Genomic DNA, 21,686 nt, shown 5'->3' on the forward strand with positions numbered 1-21,686 from the left:
GCCCAGATGAGAAAACTGAGACCCAGAAAGTTTAAGGAACCTGAGAGTTTGGGACTGGAGCCTGCTTATCTTCTGTGGCCAAGAAATAGGTGGTGTTTCAGAGGTGGGAACCCATCTGCAATGACAACTTTTTTTCTGGGAGGGAGAGAATTACCAAGGCTCCCATGAGCTTCCCACATTCTACACCCAGTGCCACCCTGAGGACACAGGGCCATACCAATTAACCCTTGTGCTTCTTAGGCCGCCACCAAGCAAGTGATGCTATACTGGCTGCAGCAGCTGCAGATGAAGCGCTGGGAGTTCTACAACAGCCCGCCTGCACCTCCCGCCGCCCCCGATGCTGCCCTGGCTGGGAATGGGCCCGCCCTGCGCCTCGAGCTAGGTACCCAATGGGTTTGCCTCCTGCCCACACCCTCAGGGCTCTCAGTGACCCAGCCTCTCCCCTCCCATTTGGGGTGAGTGGGGAGGAGCCTGTGCTAAGGAAGCAAACTGCCAGAGATGCGGGTCAGTATCAGTTAGGATACCATGTAGCATGGAGGGCAGGAATAGGGGCTCCGAGGCTAGGACTTCTGGGTTTAGATCCTAATCCTGTGTGGTCTTAAGCAAGTTGCTTAATTTTTCTGAGCTCCAGTTTCCTTCCGTATAAAATGAGCTTGATAAGTTAGACCTACTCTTCAGGGTTATTATGAGGATTAAATGAATCCATACACCTTAAGTGGTTGGGATAATGCCTGCACATCGTCAGAGCTCAGGAAACAGCAGCTGCTATTTTGATGACTATTATGGGAAGGTCTGGAAAAATGAAACTTGAGCAGGGTTGCTGTGAGGCAGGTTGGTGAGCAGTGATTGTTGCTGCTTCTGACACGCATGCTTTTGTGCTGGGAGTCGGGGATCAGTGATTGTGTCCGTAGTATTTCCGTAAGGCAGAAACCATCACTCACATGTGGGCCGCAAAGGAAGTTTCTTGATCTCAAATCCTAGGACATCTCCAGCGTGGAGGAGTCCTAGAGATCATCCCCTGCCATCCCCACACCACGGCACGACTGGCAATACGGTTAGCAGGTGGAGGATGGGGCAGACCAATCCCAGCTGCCCCTGTAAGAGCCTGGAGCCTTGTCACAGCTCAGTGATGCAGCGTGGCTCAGACCCTTATCCCCGGGTGGCAGGGAGGCCGAATAGGCGAGGGCATGACTTATGGCCAGGTGGCTCTGGACCTCCGGACCTGGATGTTTTGCATGTGCCATACTGAGCTCACCTGCCCTTGACCCTCTGCTCCCCCAGCCCCCCCCCCCCCCCACTTACTCTGACCCTTGTTTACCCAGTTGCTCTAGTAACAGGGAGCTGCCCTCAACCCTTCAGCAGTCTCGGTGAGCCAAGCCGTTCAGTCACCACACTGGCCATGTCTGCCCCCAGCCTCTGCCCCACAGTGGCCTCTGCTCACGGTCATTGCCTTGGGTCAGGCCCTAGAGCCTCACTGGAAAACCCCAGCAGGCTTCTCGCCCTTGTCCTGTGTCCCAGCCTGCCACCTCGGACCCATCTGCCCCACTGCAGCCCGAGGGGGCTTTTTTTTCTTCTTCTTTTTTTTTTTTTTAAGATTTTATTTATTTATTCATGAGACACACAGAGAGAGGCAGAGACACAGGCAGAGGGAAAAGCAGGCTCCATGCAGGGAGCTCAGTGAGGGACTCGATCCCAGGACCCTGAGATCACGACCTGAGCTGAAGGCAGACACTCAACTGCTGAGCCACCCAGGCATCCCCCAAGTGGGCTTTCTAAAGTGAGCACTGGACCTCATCCTCTTGCATGGTCTACCCCACCACCACCACCACCCTTTGCAATGTCCCAGGCCCAGCTTTTTAGCCCAGTGCTCAGGGCTCTTCCTCCCTCGCCTTACCTCTGTCTGCACCCTCAGTGGCTGCCTCTTGCTGCGAGCTTCAGCAGCACCAGAGCCAAGTCTCTCTGGCAAGTTCCTGCTTATTCTTTATAGCCACACTTCAGTGTTGCCTTCTGCTCTTGCCAACCTCCCCTTGGAAGCCTCCCAGCACTCTGCCCGCTGGACTCTGTATAAGCCCTCAGCCCTTTGTTCACATGGTTCTAGCAGGGCCTATCGCATGTTCTCATTATAGCATCCTTGTCAGTCTCTGCCCTCAGGGGTGGAGGCCATGTCTTTGTCACTTGTGTCCCCAGTACCAGGTGCCCTGCCTGACATACTGGATATTTGTGAGTGAATGCACTGGATTTTATTATTAAATGAGAAAGGGAATATAAAACCGTTAGCCTAATGCCAGGCATATAGTAATTGCTCAATGCATAGTAGCTGTCCTAATAATGTTGTTACATGTGTACGTGTACAGTACCACTCTTAAAATACCTACTGGTTTTTGATTGTTAATAATACTTATCACTCATTTCCTCCAAGAACCTTCTGGGTGTTTCATGCTTGTAAGGGCTGTCTTTGGGGAAGGGTTTGTTTGCACTTCCCTACTTCCTTTCTACCCTCCATTCCCCATCTGCCAGAGAGCTAGACAACCCTGGCTGCATGCAAAACTGCAACCTGAGGTCAGCACTATTGCTGGAGATCAGCCTCAGATTAGAAGCAATAAGAAACTGTCCTGGTAACAGAATTCTTGTATATCTGAAACTGAAATAGGAACTGAAAGAACTTTGGGATCCCACAGGGTTCTTCTGTGCTGAACTCTTTCCAAGTTCTGGAATTCTGTAGTTCTGATTTAGCACACTTAATAGTGTGCTTCTGGGCCAGCTCCTGCTGGGAGCGTGGGGAGAGAGGACCAGTTTCCCAAGGGGGACACTGGTGGGAGACACAGGAAGCTGGGATGTGGGCTTCTCTTAAAGCCTCTCTGCTCCCACAGCAAGCCTTCACCCTCCCCCACGAGGTCACTGTGAAATCTTCCCCAGCCCACCCAGAAAGATGTATCTAGAGTTGTACTCAAGCTGAGAGACCCTGGAGCTGCTGTCTGGAGCAGGTTACCCCACCTCCAGTCTCCACCCTTCCTGGGGGGAAGCAGAGCCTACTCCCTGAGCAGTGAAAACCAACTGACTCACATCTGACTTTGAGTCACAGATGCTTCATCTGGTAAAAAGTGTCCTATCACTGCCATTGAGCAATCCACCAGGCACGTTCCCCTCTCTACAGCTTTTAAGCATTTACACCTTTATTCCATGCTTTACCTAAACGCTGGTCTCCAAAAGAGCTGAGAACGATTAAGGGCAAGCCAATTTATAATTTATATGTTGCCAAAGTAGGACAGCAATTAACACAAAATAGCACTTGTGTAGGTAGATATTATCACAAAAAGATGCATACCGCTTACGTGGTCCCGACACTTTACACGTTATTGGATCCTCATCTCAATGTTACCAGGTAGTGTTGTTCACATCTTACAGAAGAGGAAACAGAGGCTCGAAGAGGACAAGGGACCTGTTAAAGGTCACAGAGCAAACGGTTGTCTGCAGGCTCACAACCCCGTCATGCTGAGGAAGCAACTGCCACGTCCAGGGCCCTCCAAGGAAGTGGCCTGCTGGCCCTGGCCTTTGTCGTTGGGCAACGACTTCCTACTGGTGATAGAGCAGCCCATGCCGCTCAGACAAAGAGAGAATGACAGATAAACACTGCTAGAAATTCTTGGTGTGGTCTCCTCGCTGAGGGTGTTTCTCCAGGCTGGAGAGGGGCCCAGAGGCCCCCGCGCCAGAGCCTTGGGTCATCAGTACTGTTTCCTGCAGGAAGTACTGACCTTCACTGTGGCATCATCACCATTGCCATCCTTGAGCACCTCCTTGCACTGGGGGCTTGTGCCTTTCTGGGCAGCTTCTCCCTTCTTGGAACTATCTGCCTGTCACAAAGCCTGCTCTGACAAGCCATGCGGTTTTAGTGGAAAAGCAAGGAACTGTGAGGGCATGACTCTGCTGCCAGCTGTGTGACCCTGGCCACAAAAAACCTTCTGAGCTGCCATTTCCTCACTGATGAATGCAACCGGTGGTGACATTTATCCCCAGGACTTAGCTGGTGTGACCTCAGAGGAAGGTTACAGCCACAGGTGGAAGTTAGAGGAAAACAGCTAGGCAGCTGGGGAGGTACTCGCCAAGACATTAAATTCTTAGACAAATTGCACACGTCTTTGTTTTGAATGAGGGAGAATAGAAATGGTTAAAGTATGCTACACCAGAAGACCTTAATTATTTTGAATCAGCTCAAAGTCTGGATTGAAAGATGCAAGTCCACAGACTGGAGCTTTATGGTTTTCTAAATATGTTCAGATACTTTACCTCTGAAGGAGACAGGGTGGAGAGTATCATTCCCGTTGTAAAAATGTAGAACCTGACGCTGGAAGAGAAAATGTGATTTCCAGCCTGGTCACAGCACCCTTCCAACAGAAACATGACTTGGCTTCAGGTCTTCCAAGTCCACAGCTGTCGCCCAGATTCCTTGGGGGCTTCTGTTGACTCCCCCAGGGGGCCCTGTGGGCCCAGCCAGATGAGCTCCCCTCTTAGCACTCCCCTGCCCATCTTGTCCTTCCTAGCCTCCTTGTCTCTGGTCCCTCCTGGCATCCTTGGCTCTGTCTGGAACCCCTTCCTGCTGCCTGTACTTATACACCCAGAAAGATCCTCCCTCGCTCCTTCGGCAAGTCAAAATCCATTCCAGCCCTCTAGGTCCTGCTCCAGTGCCCCTCCTCCAGGAAGTCTTTTTGGAGTGGAGGTGACATGGTGTGTCTCCATCTCCCAGAACTCCCCCACACTTTGCCTGCCTTGCCCTCCAGCTTCCACTCACAGGGTCTTCCTGAAGCGTGCACTTCTCTCTGCTCTTTAAGCTGGAAGCTTCCTACGCCTTTCTCCAGCTCCACCCAGAAACCTCTGGGCAGATGCCAAAAGGGTTTGGTGAGAGAGTGAACTGAAGAGAGGAGCTCAAGAGAATGACTTGGCATTGCCAAGTACTGGCCAGTCTGCCGGATGTGAAAGAGCCTGTTAGGAATTGATTATATTGATTGCAAAGTGTGTTTGTGAGTAGATTGCACAGCTCCCCTGGCCCCTCCCGTTGTATTTAATGTTTTTGTACCCACACCCTATTTGGCGATGGAGTGCAAAAATAAAATTCCCCCTTCTCTCACATTTTTTACCCTCAGTAAGAGGGCTTGAATGGAAGGTATCAGCTGCCCTACACATCTCAGGGACCGTCTGATCCAGATCCTACCACCTGATAAGTGGCTTTCATTCGGTTCTGCTTTTTGTAATACTCAAAATCAACTTCTAAATAATTCACCTCCTCTCTCTCCTATACCTCAAATAACGTTTCCTTAGCCTTGAAATGTTCTTTGACACTAAATGCTTTGAAGCACTTACTGTATAAGAATCATTGTTTAAACAGAAGATTAATAAAACATAGAAAAGTGGAAGAAAAAGTACCCAGAATATTGTCACCCAGAACAGCCAGTGTTCACATGGCATTATGACCCCCCACCTGCTTTTTATTTAAACATATTTCAAATCCTACAATACAAAGAGCCTAATTTGCTTTTTGGTACTCTACATTATGACCTGAAAACCTCCATGCTTTAAAATCTTTTAACAAACATCTACTTTTGGTGAGTATGCATTATTTTTCTGTTTATACAAAAATAACCCATGTTTACTGTAGGCAGTTTGGGAAAAAACACAGAGCAATAATGAGGACGTCCAGCTTCTGATCCCACCATGCACTTCTGACTTCAGTCCATACACAGAGTGTATTTCTGGGAGACTTTTTCTATACAGTTGAGATCATGCTATACCCCCAGTTTTTTTACTCATTTATATATATATATATATCCCACGCCTGTTCCTTCTGTTTTTAAGCATTCTTCATTAGTGTTGTTTTAAACAGCTGAGTAATATTCTGTTTTCTGATGGCATCGTGATTTATTTAACTTCTCTCCAGATCTTCCAGTTGAGGGAGTTATTTCCGGTTTGAGGCTAGACAGTGCCAGGAGTGTTTTTAGGATGGATTCTCAGATGTAGAAGTATCTGTAGTTGTGCATATTTTAATGGGGTTTTCAGAAAGAGACCTGCCCAGCAAGAGGCATCATTTTCCCAGAACACTTGATGAAAAGCCCGCCTCTTTGGTTGCTCTTAACCTACAAGGAAGGTGTGCTTGGGCAGCCCACCGACTCCCACCTGGAGCCGAGCCTGTAGCACTTGTGTCTAGTGTGTCCAAGTGCAGTGACCCGAGGGATGACTGCCCTTCTCTTTGTTCCCCAGAGCAAGAGGAAGCAGAGCCCGACGACTTCCTGGGCCCTGTGCGAACACCCCCTGGGCTCGTGGGTGTGGCGGCTGCCTTACAGCCGGTACCTACCATGCCCTTGGCCCTTCAGAATATTTCCCTCAAGCATCTTGGAACTGAAATACAGTAAGTGTGATGGGACTGAGGGGCTAGCCAAGCTACATATAGCCCCTTCTTTGGAGCTTACAATGATCCGATGTGATGTGATCCCCCTGCAGGGATCAGGGAGGTGGGCCTGAGGAGAGGGGCTTCATTTTTAATTCATCACATCATTTCTTTAAAATATTACTTGTGTTGTTCTGAGTTTTAAAGTAGTACACATTCTTTGTAGGAAATTAGAAACATCTAGAAAGGTATAGATTTTCAATTACCCGTGATCCTGTCACCCAGATAGCATTCTTAGCATTTGGTATATCTTTTTCCTCCGTGTTTTCTACATACATATATATGTAACTGAGATCATACTGAATGTAACATGATGATAGCATCACAAGTGTCTTCATATGTGAAACACAGCAGATTATTTACTTTTTTCCCCAAAGTGACTGTATGCAACCCAGTTTTTAAAAATTTTTGTACAAGTTTTATTTTATTTTATTTTATTTTTTATCATGATAAGTGTACTCCTTAATCTCCATCACCTATTTCATCTATCCTGCCGTCAGCTCCCCTCTGGCAACTACCAGGATGTTCTCTATGGTTAAGAGTCTGTTCCTTGGTTTGTCTCTCTCCCTTCTTTTTTTTCCTTTGCTCATTTGTTTTGTTCCTTAAATTCCACATATTGAGTGAAGTCATATAGTATTTGTCTTTCTCTGATGACTTATTTCACTTAGCATTACACTCTCCAACTCCATCTATATTGTTGCAGATGAGAAGATTTCACTCTTTTTATGGTTGAAAAATATTCCATTGTATGGAATATTCTTCTTTAGCCATTCATCTGTCAATGGACACGGGCTGCTTTGGTAATTTGGCTATTGTATATAATGCTAAAGTAAGCCTAGGAGTGCATGTATCCCTTTGAATTGGTGTTTCTGTATTTTTTTTGGTACATACTCTGTAGTATCATTATGATACTCTGTAGTATCATTATGAGAATATAGTGGCTACACGAGTTTATATTCCCTCCAACAGTACAAGAGGGTTCCATTTTCTCTATATTCTCATTGCCCCTTGTTTCTTGTGTTTTTTAGGTTAGCCATTCTTAAAGGTGTGAGATGATACCTCATTGTAGTTTTGATTTGCATTTCCCTGATGATGAGTGATGATGAACATCTTTTCATGTGTCTGTTGGCCATCTGGATGTCTTCTTTGAAGAAATGTCTGTTTGTGTCTTTTGACATTTTTAATAGGATCATCTTGTTTTAGAGTGTTGAGTTGTATCAGTTCCTTATATATTTTAGATACTAATCTTTTATCAGCTATGTCATTTGCAAGTATCTTCTCCCATTTCTGTAGGGTTGTTTTTTAATTTTGTTGATTGTTTCCTTCACTGTGCAGAAGCTTTTCATCATTTTTTAAAAGATTTTATTTATTTATTCATGAGAGACACAGAGAGAGAGGCAGAGACATAGACAGAGGGAGAAGCAGACTCCTTGCAGGGAGCCCGATGCAGGACTCAATCCTGGACCCTGGGATCATGCCCTGAGCCAAGGACAGATGCTCAACCACTGATCCACCCAGGCATGCAGAAGCTTTTCATCTTGATGAAGTCCTAATAGTTTATTTTACCTTTAATTCCCTTGCCTCAGGAGGCATATCTAGAAAAATGTTGCTACAGACAATGTAAGAGAAATTACTGCCTGTGCTCTCTTGGAGAATTTTTATGGTTTCAGGTCTCACATTTAGGTTTTTAATGCAGTTTCATTCTTTGGCGTGTAGCTGTACAGTTTTTCCAACACTATTTGTTGAAGAGACTTGTTCCCATTGTGTATTCATTCCTCTTTTGTGAAAGATTGACCATATAATTGTGGGTTTTTCCTGGGTTTTCTATTCTATTCCATTGATCTGTATGTCTATTTTTATGCAAGCACAATACTGTTTTAATTACTTTATAACGTGACGTAAAACCTGGATTTGTGATGCCTCTAGCTTTTTCTTTTTTTATTTACTTTTAACCTGTGTAATTTACTGTGTGTTGATCAGATCTCAGCTACTTTTTATTTATGATTTATTATTTATACAATTTCCCACCAATAGGATTTGTTTTAGATAGTTTATAAGAAGATAGCAAGATGGCCTGAATTTAAGAGGCAGACTGCCTGGACTTGTGTCCTAGCTCCGCCAGTCATAGGCTATGGTGCCCTTGGCAACTTGTTTGATTTCTCTGTGCTTCATTTAAATTGTTAGAAAAGTAAATACAATAGTGCTTGCCCTACAAGATTAGTGTGGAAGTTAAATGGGTTAATGCATGCAAAGTGCTTTGGAACTGTACTTGGCAATGCTAAGTACTTTCTATTGTCTACAACTACTATTGTTAATCTAACTGAAGAAAAGGAAGCTTTTAGGAATTCAAACTGTATCCAGTACTGATCCTGTTGGAGTGCTTATTTTCTGTGTGGATTTCAGACAGACTGGAAACTCTAAAGAAGCAGACTACATTGTTCCCTGGACTTGGATTAGAGATCCCTGGTTCTCTGGGACTCAGACACAGCATTTCCCTGTCAGCCTCCGTGCTTGAGTTCCCTCAGGAAACTAGGAAGGTGGTGACGCTGTTTCTAGAAGAGAAGCAAGCAGGTTTTAGGGAAAAAATGCTAAGTGTCCTCTAGGGCCTACTGGCTGGAGGTAGAACTGCCCCCCAAGGCATTTGGAGAGAGGGGCCTGGAACTCAGGAGAGTTATCTGAGTTGCAGAGAGAGATTTAGGGGGTGTTGGGCATGGATGAGCCCCTCCAGGGTGAGTGGGCAGGGAGGGTACCCTGCAGGGGATCTTCCCTCAGGGGGTGTTGGAGGGAACTGGGTGTGTTGGGAACCTGCTGTAGGGGAGAAGAGGCTGAGAAATCTAGCCATCCAGCCAGGGTGTATCCAGTGTGGTCTCATGAAGCTTAAGCCAGGTATGTGCCTGATGAAAGCCACAAACAAAAGTCAAAGAGAGAAGATGCAGAGATAGAAAGGAAGAAGTTTCAGAAGATCAGTTGGTTACTTCCCTCCTGACATTTGTAATAACCCATAGAAAACGTGAGGAAAAAGTGCAAGAAGTGGGCTACTTGCCCTAGGCTGCTGAGAGGCCCAGTAAGATTGAGGTTGCTCTTGTCTCCCACACCCTGGGCCCTGGCTGGTCTTAGAGCTAGCTGTGGGCTCTGCCATGAGCCTGGCTCATACGCCGGGGAAGAGGTAGGAGTGCTTCCAGAGCACCATGCTAGGTACTTTGCACCATCACTGGTTGTCTGGACAAACCTGTGAGGTAGCGTCATAACAGTTAAGTTCTTAGACCTTAAAGTCTGATGTCCAGGTCTGACACTCAGTCCCGCCCCTGCCACCCTCCACTTACTTAGCTTTGGTTACTTATCCTTTCTGCATCCCAGAGTATCTGCATCCCATACAGACATCTCTCTGTATGATTGAGGTGATAGTACTCACCTCTCTGGGCTCTTGTGAGGATTAAATGAATTGAATGACTAGTATCAGCTTAGTGCCTGGCCCATGGAAGGGCCCAGTCACTATGTGTTGTGGACCCATTCCTCATCCTCACTGCAGATCAGGAAACCCAGGCTCAGAGAGGATAAATGGCCTGCCCAAGGTTATCTTTCCAGAGCAAGTCTTTATGACCACTCCCCCACACTGACCAGGCCTTTCAGACCTGGAGCTAATCCTACCCAGAAAATGACCTATGAACTGCTCCACATAAGGTCAATAAATTTATGAAATGCAGACACCTCTTCCTGTGCAATAGTTTGGCTGGGTAGTAGCCAGCTAGGTTGTGTTAGCAGTGAGTGAGCACCTCATCCCCAGAGGAGATGTATGCTGGAGCTTAGGAGCCTCTTTGCTACCATTGAGTTGGGGTTTCTATACCCTCCCCTACCTTAGAAATAGCTGCTTATGAGCCCCTGGCATTAGGGAGGCTACGCTTCCTGGGCAAGAGGAAGCAGAGGCAACAATGATGGTCACCCTACCAAGCCAGCACTTCTAATATAAGAATGTGTTCCTGAGTTCTCTTTGATTATGTAGCTGTGATTTGTGAGATACATGGAATGGGACTGGGCACAGGACCAGCACAAAGTGGTACTCAGCAAATAGTGCTCTTCAGGGGCGCCTAGGTGGCTCAGTTGGTTAAACATCTGCCTGGAGCTCAGATCATGATCTCGGGGTCCTGGGATTGAGCCTCACATCAGGCTCCCTGCTTGGGGGGGTTAAGGGGAGCCTGTTTCTCCCTCTCCCTCTGCCACTCCTCACCCCTGCTCATGCTCTCTCTCTCACTCTTTCTGTATATATCAAATAAATAAATAAAATCTTTTTTAAAAAAGTGTTCTTCATAACCACTATTTTCTTTTTAATAAGACTGCTACCCTTTTATTTGTGAGTGGTGAAAGAAAGAACTGGCAAGGGGAAGTGATGAGGCAAGGAGTCAGAGGCTCCATACAGTAGGATCTTAATAATAACAAAGCCAAAGGAGCCAGAGACCAAATTTCAAAGTTAGGTATTGGGAATGCTGAGTTCTAATTTCTTCTGTCTTCTTAATTTAACAGATTCATTTTTCCTTCCATCAGTCAGCTGTATTTTGCATTAAAGTACAATCTTATTTCTTACTCTGAACCCAACTATGCCAAAAAACTGGATTTTGTTTTAAAAATGAATTTCAGGGGATCCCTGGGTGGCTCAGCAGTTTAGCGACTGCCTTAGGCCCAGGGCGTGATCCTGGAGTCCCGGGATCGAGTCCTGCATCGGGCTCCCTGCATGGAGCTGGCTTCTCCCTCTGCCTGTGTTGTGTCTCTGCCTCTCACTCTCTCTCTCTCTCTCTCTCTCTCTGTGTGTGTGTGTGTGTATGTGTCTCTCATGAATAAACAAAATCTTTTCTTTTTAAAAAAATAAAAATAAAATAATAAAAATGAATTTCAGATCAAATAATGGTTCTTTGAAAAGATCAACAAAATGGACAACCCTCTAGTCAGAACAAGAAAAGACATGAGACTCACATTGCTGAAGTCAGGCTTAAAAGTCGGAACATTACTACCAGCCTTACAGAAATCCAAAAGATTATAAAGGGTACTGTGAACAATTCTGTGCCAACAGATTAGATAACATAGACAAGGACAAATTCCTAGGAAGATGCAAATTACCAAAACTGATTCAAGAAGAAAGAGAAAATCTGAATAGACCTGTAACATTTAAAGTGATTGAATTAATAATAAAAATAACTACCCCCTACAAAAACAAAAACAAAAAAAAACCCAAAAACCTGGGACCAGCTAACTTCATTGCTGAATTCTACCAGGCATGTGAAGAAGAATTAATACCAACCCTTCACAAAATCTTCCCCCTAAAAAAAGAAGAGGGAATACTTCCCCATTCATTCTAGAAGGCCAATATTATCTTGATACCAAAACCAAACCAAAGTATTGTAAGAACCTGGAGTCTTCAGCTAGAATTTCCTTGTGTTGATCCCTAACTCATCCCTTCACAGGACTCCCAGCAGTATGTGAGAATTTCAGTTTCAACTCTGCAGTTTGTTTGGGTCCAAACCTTGGCTTTCTTTCTTCTCTTGCAACCAAGGTTCTAGGTCTCTGGTATCAACAGTTGATCCATGACCACACGGAAAAAAAAAAAATCTAGTAGCTCTGTGTGGTGATGGATGTTAACTAGAGGTAGCATGGTGATCATTTTGCACTATGATGAATGAATATATTGCACACCTGAAATGAGTATGTTATGCGTTAGTTATATCTCAATGAAAAAGCAAATGGTTGACCCCAGAGTCCTAAGTCAACTTTCACAGCAATAATGCTACAAACACACATTTCAAAATTCAGTGTCGTATAATAAACATTTATTTCTCACACATCTGGATTCAGATGATATAGGCTAGGTTCACCTGGTCTTGACTCCAAGCTGTTGCTAAGATCTAAGCCTGCTCTTCATATTTCTCATCTTCTGTGGACCAGCAGCTGCCTGAGGCGTGTTCTTCAAGGGGGCAAGCTCCATATGCAAGGACATTTTAAGGCTATGTTTACATCACATCTGCTAACATCCTTTTGGACAAAGCAAATCACATTGCCCTGCCCAAGCTGAGAGAGGAAGCACTCTGCTCCTGAGGAAGTGGTAGGAAAGGAGTGAATATTTGTGGAGGAGTGGTCTAATCTACACATTCATCTTCTCACTTGAAGTTCACCTTTCCATGTTTAGTCCCTAAGAATTACCCTTCCTTTCCTGGGAATTCGGCTCAGTATTTTTGAGACATGTTTGATGTTTATCTAGCACCTAGGTGTTTGGGAAGCAAAACCAGGACTCCATCACCAATCTACAGACCTTCACATCCCTTTCTTTTTTGACCATACTGTTGCTGCCTTTTAAGTAAATGACCTCTTAGTGTATTATTTTTCAGACTGTTGACCACCATCACAGTAAGAAGTACATTTTATTTTATGGCTCAGAACACACATATATATAACTTACAAAATATTAACCCTTTCTAAGTGGGGTGCATTCTAATATTTTCCATTCCATATTTTAAATGCCGGTTACAGGGCATCTGAGTGGTGCAGTTGGTTAAGCCAAGTTCGTTCTTGGTTTCAACTCAGGTCATGATCTCAGGGTCATAAGATCAAACCCCATGTTCGGCTCCATGTTTATGCAGAGTCTGTTTGAGATTCTTTCTACCTCTCCCTCTACCCCTCCTGCTTGCATACATTTCTATCTCTCTTTGTCTTTCTCTCTCTCTAAAATAAATATTTAAAAAATGAAATAAAATAAATGCTGGTCATGATACTAAACTGATTTTACAGTGGTCAATGATTCACAACCTGCAGTTTGAAAAAACACTGACCTAATGAACTCCCTTAATCATTTTCTATTCCTCCTTATTAATTTTGGCATATGTCTACTTTTATCTGTTTGCAAAGGGAAAATAAACTCTGTTAAACTCTCCTTTCATCCAACTAATTATGAATTTCTCTGTGGTCTCTGGTCCTTGGCCAGCCATTGATACTGTCTAGTTCCTTCCTGCAAACCCAATATGTATTGAGCCTACACTCTGGGCATGTGTGGCCCAGTGCCAGGTACCAGCAGGCATGCAGTAGGTTAGCGCCCAGCTCTTGAAGAAATGACTCCACTGTTCAGCCTAGATAAGTAGTTGGTCAAAGGGTAGTCCATTGACAAAGTGCAGTAAAACTCCTTGGAGGCTAGGAGATGATGAATGAAGGCCTCAAGGAGAACAGATCTGAGTGAGCAAAGAAAGCAAGGGGAAAGAATCCAGGAAGGGTTTGGAACTTTCATCAGCAGAAGTAGGGAGCCACCGATGATTTCTGAACTAACTAGTTATAAAACCAGATGAAGGTTTCAGGAAAGTTAGTTTGGCAAGTCCGTTTGGCATTCATTCAGCATGTATACTCTATGTGCCCTCCATGTTGCAGGCGCCGTGCTAGGTGTTCAGAGTATTTTAGTGAACAAAACAGGCGAACATCCCGGCACTCACCAGAACTTATGCTCCAGCAGTGGGGCTGGGAGCAGGGGAATCAGGCTTGTATTGTTGGTTAGCAATATTGTGTGTGGTAGGTGGTAAGTACAAGGAGAAAATGAAAAGGAGAGAGTGAGGGGGTGGGGAGTGGCTCTGGGCTGCATCTTGCAGGGTTCCTGGAGCCTGGCAGACTGCTTGGGGCATGACAAGGGGGCAGGATGGCAGCCTCATGCTCCTGCTTTCCTTTCAGAAACACGATGTCCAATATTCGGGGCAACAGGCAGGCCCAAGGAACAGGCCACGGACCTCCAGGGGAAGATCCTCCACTGAGCTCGGAACCTCAGAGGGCGGAGCAGCCCTTACCCTCTGACCCCAGCACTCCAGGTGAGCTCCACTCAGGTTTGGGCTGCCCTCAGAGACCCAGTGAGCGCCCTCTTTATCTTCCCCTAAAACCAACTTGTGCTTTTTTGTGTCCAACATGAAACTCTGCAGGTGACTCCTCCTGGTTTCCATGGGGCTAGTAGCAATGACTCCTCTCCTTATCAATATTATTGTGGTAAAATACACAATAATGTTATGTGTATAAAATGAAATTTACCATTTTGACCCATAAGTACACAGTTCAGTGTGATGAAGCACCTTCACAGTGTTGTTCAACCATCGCCACCACCTGTCTCCAGATGATTCTTGAATAAATGAAAATATCTCTCACTTTTTTTTTTCTTACTTTTTTTTTATTTATAAGGAAAGGATATAAATATGCCTCTCTGGGGTAATTAAAATCAGATCTGCCTGAAGAAGCAGAGCAAGTGACCTTTAGGTGTCCACTCAGCTATTCCATAGCATTTTATTATTTCACAAAATTTGAGTGGCCCTTACCATCAGGGATGGTGGGCTTTTTTTTTTTTTAATTGGCATGGGTGCCCTTAGGACATTCTGTAATCTGGAAACAGTTGTAAGAAAACTGGCTGAAACAGCACTGTGGGGTTGTCTGGCAGCAAGGATCCCTGGGCTGTATAGAAGTGACTCCAGAAAAAGCACCTCTTTGAAGCAGCGTCTGGTGAGGCCCCACGGATCACAGTGAACAGTGCAAGGGGGGATCAATACCCCATCAAATCAATAATAATAAAACCAGCACTCATACATACAGTTACTTTGTGCCTGGGCTAGTCTAAGCACTTTTTTCCCCTTGGCTACAATAAACATAACAATTTTATTAAGATATAATTCACATACCAAACAACTCACCATTTGAAGTATACAGTCCACCATAATCAATTTTAGAATATGCTTATTATCCTAAATTTTAGAACATGCTTATTATCCCAAAAAGAAACCTTGCATCCAGGGGCGCCTGGGTGGCCCAGTTGGTTAAGCATCTGCCTTCGGCTTAGGTCACGATCCCTATGTCTTGGAATCAAGCCCCACATCAGGCTTCCTGCTTAGCAAGGCGTCTGCTTCTCCTCCCTCTGTTCCTCCTCCCTGCTTGTTCTCTCTCTCTCTCTCTCTCTCTCTCTCTCTCTGTCTCAAGTTTAAAAAAAAAAAAAGAAAAGAAACCTTGCATCCCTCCAGGTCTGGGCAACCACTGTTCGATTTTCTGTCTCTATGGATTTGCCTGTTCTGAATAGTTCATATAAATGGAATCTGCAATATCTGGTCCTTTAGGACTGACTGGCTCCAGTCACTGAACAGAATCTTCTCAAGTTTCTTTCATGACCACTAAGCACTTCACCTGCTTTGACCTCTTTAAGGGGTAGGTTCTATTGTTCTCATTTACCAAATCAGGGAATGGAGAACAGAGAAGTGGAGTGACTCACTCATGGCTGCATAGGAGTGCAGAACTAGGAATTAAGGTTCAGGCCAAGGCTTTAGAAAAAGCCTCATTTTCTAAAGCAGTGATTTTTTTCACACTGTTTTTATTGCCATGATACCTTTTATTGACCCCTCATAGATAAAATCTAATCTACAGTGCAGATCAAAGCAGACTTGAGGCAGGGGATGGGAATCTGGGCTCCCCTCCACAACTCCTACCCTCTTCTCCACCCAGTGAGGCCTGTGGCACACCCATGAAATCCTACAGCAATGACTAAAGACCACTCTCCTAGGCCTCATTTTCTCTGACTGTGGAATAGGTACAATGATCCCTACCTTCCCTGCTCTCAGGGTTAGTGGAGAGTGGTGTCACCAGAGGGCCCAAAGGCTACAGGGAGCCCCCCCCGCACACACACACAGGGGCTCTTCTATACCTCGTGGCAGGAAAGAAAGAGGCATTGCTTTCCTCTGAGCTCTGCAGTCTGCAGTCCAGATTTCTGTTAAGTCTAGAACAAAATCATTCTGTTCTTGTACTCAACAAGGCCAAGGAGGTTCTGATTCCTGTTAACCTAGAGTAATTTCTTATCCATTCGGGATTGTTTGGCTGGCCCCAGAAGAAACATGCTAAATTATTCAAATCATCCTATAAGCCCTGCCTGTCCCTTCACCTGGGATCCCATACCACATCCTTATTTTTAACACCCCAGTCCCAAAAGAAGTGAGAATAGTTTATTAAAGCTAATAATAGCTTTTTTTAAAATATCAGGGGAAAATAAATGAGTAATTTGGGATAGGAAATTTAGGTAAGATCAAGATAAGATCCTACAGAATAGCTAAGAGTGGGCAGCAGATGTGGTGCTGAGCTGCTCAGTAGCCAAGGCAAAGAAAGAAATGCAAGCATTAGATTATTTCCAGCATCTGTAAGAATAAACATATATTTTCTTAGAAAAAGCAAAGCCCTAACTCTGGGAAACGAACTAGGGGTGGTGGAAGGGGAGGAGGGCAGGGGGTGGGGGTGAATGGGTGATGGGCACTGAAGGGGGCACTTGATGGGATGAGCACTGGGTGTTATTCTGTATGTTGGTAAATTGAACACCAATAAAAAATAAATTTATTTAAAAAAAAAAAGAAAACCAAAGTAAAATTTAAAAACCTTTAAAAAGAAAAAGCAAAGCCTTTTCTAGGGCTGAGAGCTAAGGAAAATTTCTTCTGTTTGGTACCTCATAATGGGCACAATGTGTATGCACCATATAAACAAGATTCTTAAGGTCTTTTGACCATATAGTCAGGCCATTAAAATGTCTCTGGATGCAGGCTAATGGCAAATCCCTGAAGTATAGACTGAGGGCAGGGCAGGACAAGGCATCATGGATGAATGAGTAATTCTGATGTTTAATTTGATTTAAGAATAAAATAAAATATTTGATTTAAAAATAAAATAAGAAATTCAGCAATGGTTGGCAAATGTTTTCTATAAAGAGCCAGGTAGTAAATGTTGGGGGTGTTATGGCAACATATGGTCTCTGCTGCCAGTACTCAACTCTGCCCTTGTGGAGTGAAAGCAGCACAGACAATGCACAAACAAATGAATGTGGCTGTGTTCCAATAAAACTTGATTTACAAAAGCTGGCTGTGGGCTGGATTTGGCATGTGGGCCATTGGTTGCTGACCCTGGCTCTAGAGGAAATAAACTATGCAGCCTGGAGACAGCCAGCTGTGAGGAATGTGTGTCCTACCTTAGCTTGTAATAAGAGTCAAACAAGAGTTTGACTTGGTGTCTGGGGCGAGAATGCAGAGTTCAGATATTCCACACTCCTGTCTATGGACAAATCTCTATACTTTGAAAATTGCCAAGAGGGTAGGAGCTGAGATCCTGAAATAAGAAACAAGACATCCTGCTAGGACTAGTGCTTGAGATGGCCCCTGGCACACAGCAGCAGTGTGGTATGAGATGCCTATGGCAGGCAGGGATCCGAGAGCTGGGGACAGGCACACTTTAAGGGATGGGCTGAAGGACCCAGCCAGGACAGTGTCAATATATATAGTCCAAGGGTTCTCAAAGTGTGATCCCCTACAAGCTAGGAGATTTTAGAAATTTTCAAGTCCCACCCCAAGCCTACTGATGAAAAGCTCTGGGAATAGGGTCCCACAATCTGCACTAACTAGGCCCTCCAGATGCTTCTGCACCAGGCTCAATTTTGAGAACCACTGAGGCCCCCAGTCATAACCTCTGTGTTCCTCCTTTTGAGCAGGGAAAGATCCAGCGGATTCTCCGAAGCCTACACCCAAGTCCTCTCTGACCGCCAATCTCATTCAGAAAGCCAAGCGCCAGAACAACACGTTTCCGTTCTTTGCCGATGGACTCACACGGTCCCGAACTGCCCAGGAAAAGGTGCTGGCCTTGGAGCAGCAGGTTCTGATGCTCACCAAGGAACTAAAGTCTCAGAAGGTGAGGTCTGGCCCCAGGAGACCCTGGGCTCCAGTGCACCCGTCTGGGCCTGGAGCCCTTGAACAAACCAGACATGCAATGTTAGCCTGGCTGGGCAGATGTAAAATCTAAGTCTTTATTAGCCAAACTACTGGTGGTGGGAAATGCTGTGCTGTTGGTGACTGAGGGACATGGGGACAGTCAGCCTAGGTGATGGACACTCAGCCTAGGTGCCCTTCAAGGGCAGGGTCTCTGGGACCTACTTTGTGATTGCTCTTGGACTCTTCCTGGAGGACTATGCCTGGCCTGACCCCACCCTGAACATTTAGAGAAGGGGGCTCTAGATGAAGAGTCCTGGGAAGGGCCTCTGAAGGTACTGGCAGCTGGTAACAGTACAGATCACTGAAGGATTCATGGGACAGAGAAAGCAGGCAGGTCTGTGTAGCTCTGGCGCTCAGCCAGGCCCAACGAGGGACAATGATGAGGAAAATTTAGGCTCAATAGAGAAGCTAATTATAGCAGTTTAAAAAGGAGTTACATGGTCGTTATAGGACACAGATCACACACAAACACAGACATTACAATCATCCAAATACCATACAACCCAGAGAATAAATCATGTTCATGTTCTGGGGTAACTGTGAAGTAGTGAGAATCACATGGCAGGGAGGTGATGGGGACTGCAGTAAAAGTGGTTAAGTTAGCACAGTTGTTACTGAAAATCCCAACAGTGGTGCCCCATGATGCCCCCAAGGGTAGGCCCCACTAAGAAGCCAGGCTTCTTTTCCTCTGAGGGGAAGGCCCACGTCTTCATGTCTGAGCTTTGGCTGCCCTCAGTCTTTTTCTGTTCTATTTCCCAGCTCTCGCTCCTGGGGTGGTGGGGGGTAAGCTGTGTGTACTTCTGAATAGCCTCCCCCTTATACATTTCTTTGCCTTTCTGCTGCTCTGTTTTTGGAGAAGATAGTCCAGAAAAGTGCTCTCCCTACCTGGTTTTGCCCCTTCCCTGTCTTTCTTGCCCATAAACAGACATTAGGGGAAGCAGCAGAGGCTTCCCTCCTAGTAGGTCAGGGGATACATTTAGTGAAGCAGCCTGTGATTGGAGTTCTCCAAGGAGGAGGCTCATTCGTTCATATGTTCTCACTTCAGTCATTTATTCACTGGGTCTTTATCGAGAGCCTGTGGTGTACATGCAGTATTCTAGGCGCTGGGAACAGTGGGAAGAGACATGGGTCCTGTCCCTGCATGGCTTACATTTCATAGAGACCAGCAGTGAACATACCAACGCCCACATACAGTGTTACGGTGTGTGAAGCCCCCTCTGATGCCACTTAGCAGCCCAGCTGTTTTTTCTCCCACCACCCCATTCCTGTGGTGGGGCTGCTGGTGCTCCTGAGTGCCGAGAGGGCATCCAGCTGAGCTGGAGTAGCTGCTCCATCCTTGGACCAGTACAGTGTAAGTCCCACACCAAACCTGGCCCGGGAAAGAAACCTGGATGTGAAACCCGCCTCTCCTCTCACTATAGCTTCCCCTTCTTTCTAGGAAATCTGGGTGGCCTCCCCTGGCTTGGTTTTTGCTTCCAAAGTATCAGGAATTGTCAGATGAAAGAGAGGTCTGGGAGCCCTAGATTTCACTGAGGTTTGTCCCCAATGGCTATGCTGCCCTGGAGGATGTGGCATTCTTTTTTTTTTTTTTTTTTTTTTTAAGATTTATTTATTTATTTATTCATGAGAGACAGAGAGAGAGAGAAGCAGAGACATAGAGGGAGAAGCCGGCTCCATGCAGGGAGCCTGATGCGGGACTTGATCCCCAGACCTGGGATCATGCCCTGAGCCAAAGGCAGATGCTCAACCTCTGAGCCACCCAGGGGTCCCCAGGATGTGGCATTCTTAATAAACAAAGGCAAGCTCTTAGAGATGAGCAAGGTTTCCCCCAGCTGCTGAGAGCTCCCTGGCAAGTGGAGTGAAAACAAGTTACAGCTTATAGGACAGGCCTGCGTGTAGATTCATAAAACCCAGTGCCTGGCACCCAGCAGCCACCCACTGTGCAGGCTTTGATTGGTTTGGCTGTTACTGTGGCATTCCCTGCCCTCCTTGCTGATTCCTTCCAGCCTTATGATGCATGCCACACTCCTCTGAGGGACTCAGAAATATGGATGTGTGCACTTAAGCATCCCCAAGAAGTGTGTAGCCTAGCAGTGATGGGCAGAGGTCACGTCTTTGTCCTGTATTAGGCAGGGGAAGCCACAGCCCTACTGACTCTGGCATTTTACCTCCAGCCTAGATACTAAAACCAAAGAGGGAAAGGAGAAAAGATGGACTCTTGGCCCAGAGGTAGGACAGAGGAGGCCTGCAAAACCTTGGGGTGCCCAGTGGTGTGCTAGATGTGTGGAAATGCTGATTGGAGGGCACCTGTCCCATCTGAGACCCTATGAATCCAGTTCCTCAGCTGGGCAAACAGTCCCCTGGACTTCCCTGCACCCACATCTATAAAATGCCTTCCTACATCTCTTTGGTGGGAGGTATTCTCTGCTTGAGGCTACAGGAGGACATGGGAGGTCTTGCCCTGGCTCAGCCACCCAAGTGGTCATTGCTAATAGTCCTTTAAGAATTTGTATCTCAAACTCTGTTGGATGCTGTAGAGGGCACAGATGTACATTGGGTCCCTGCCCTCAGGTAAGAGCAGATAAGAGCATATATAACCAATGTGAAGTTGGCCATAGCTCTGTGCTCAGGCTTTCCATGCATTATCTCTAATCCTCACAACAGTTACCAGCCCCCTTTTCCTGAGGAGCAAACTGAGGCTCTGAGAGATTCTGCATGCCCAGGCTTTCCCAGGAGCCAAGACTGGTTTCAGACTCTGGTCTGTCTGCTTCTCGAGTTTCTGCCCTTTACACCGTGCCATGCTCAAGGAGCTCAGAGAAGGTGGGTGACTGGCTTGAGGTCACACAGCTGGAAGAGTCAGGACTGAGGCCCTGGCCTCTTTCCCCAGGTACAGGACTCATCCCAGCCCTACCGCCTTCTCTGTGGTCTCCATGTACAGCTCAGCATCAGACATTAGCATCGCAACTGCTCTTCAGAAAATACAAATGCACTTGTGTCTGGTGTCCTATTAAAATATAGGACTACTCCAGTACCCCCTAGGCCATTATATGTCCCAGGCCCTTGCAATGCTGGTCCCCAAGAGATTTAGGCTCCTGGAATAGCACCAGATGGCTGCTTGGCCTGGTGACTCAGGCTCTCAGAATTGACAAAATTGCACCCAGCCTGAAGGTTGTCTGCTCCAGCAGATGGAAGCCCATTGTTTGTAGTAATGTTGGCCATCTGTTGACTGATAGGAATGATGAACTCCTCCAGGTCCTATCTGGGGCCCACTTAGCTCACTCAGGGTAATTCGTTTAGGAAACTCATTGGGAGCAAGGTGCAGCCTCTTATTTCCCTAGAACCCTGCCAGAGACCTCAATGCACACTGCCCTTTTCCAGAGTCCAGAGTACAAGGACTTCAGAGTGCAGGGAGGGAGGATCGAGAGGGGCCCTGGCTGCTTCTGCTTGGGGAGGGGCACTTGCCATAC

The 21,686-nt window shown here is 46.0% G+C and overlaps 1 protein-coding gene across 6 annotated transcripts in view; it reads left to right on the forward strand.

Annotated features, from left to right (window-relative positions):
* Positions 1 to 21,686, forward strand: part of TBC1D2 (TBC1 domain family member 2) — a 50,439-nt gene that overhangs the window by 4,710 nt on the left and 24,043 nt on the right. For 2 of the 6 annotated variants that reach the window (XM_041760491.1, XM_041760492.1), the window contains exons 2-5: positions 241 to 382; positions 6,250 to 6,397; positions 14,129 to 14,262; positions 17,943 to 18,139. In XM_041760491.1, coding sequence (XP_041616425.1) covers positions 241 to 382; positions 6,250 to 6,397; positions 14,129 to 14,262; positions 17,943 to 18,139 — 621 coding nt within the window. Of the gene's footprint in view, positions 1 to 240; positions 383 to 6,249; positions 6,398 to 14,128; positions 14,263 to 17,942; positions 18,140 to 21,686 lie in introns of those variants that run through there. The other 4 variants (XM_041760495.1, XM_041760496.1, XM_041760493.1 and 1 more) reach the window with 4 other exon arrangements.

The sequence above is a fragment of the Vulpes lagopus genome, chromosome 7 (genome assembly GCF_018345385.1).
Source record: "Vulpes lagopus strain Blue_001 chromosome 7, ASM1834538v1, whole genome shotgun sequence".
NCBI classification, from domain to species: Eukaryota; Metazoa; Chordata; class Mammalia; order Carnivora; family Canidae; genus Vulpes; species Vulpes lagopus.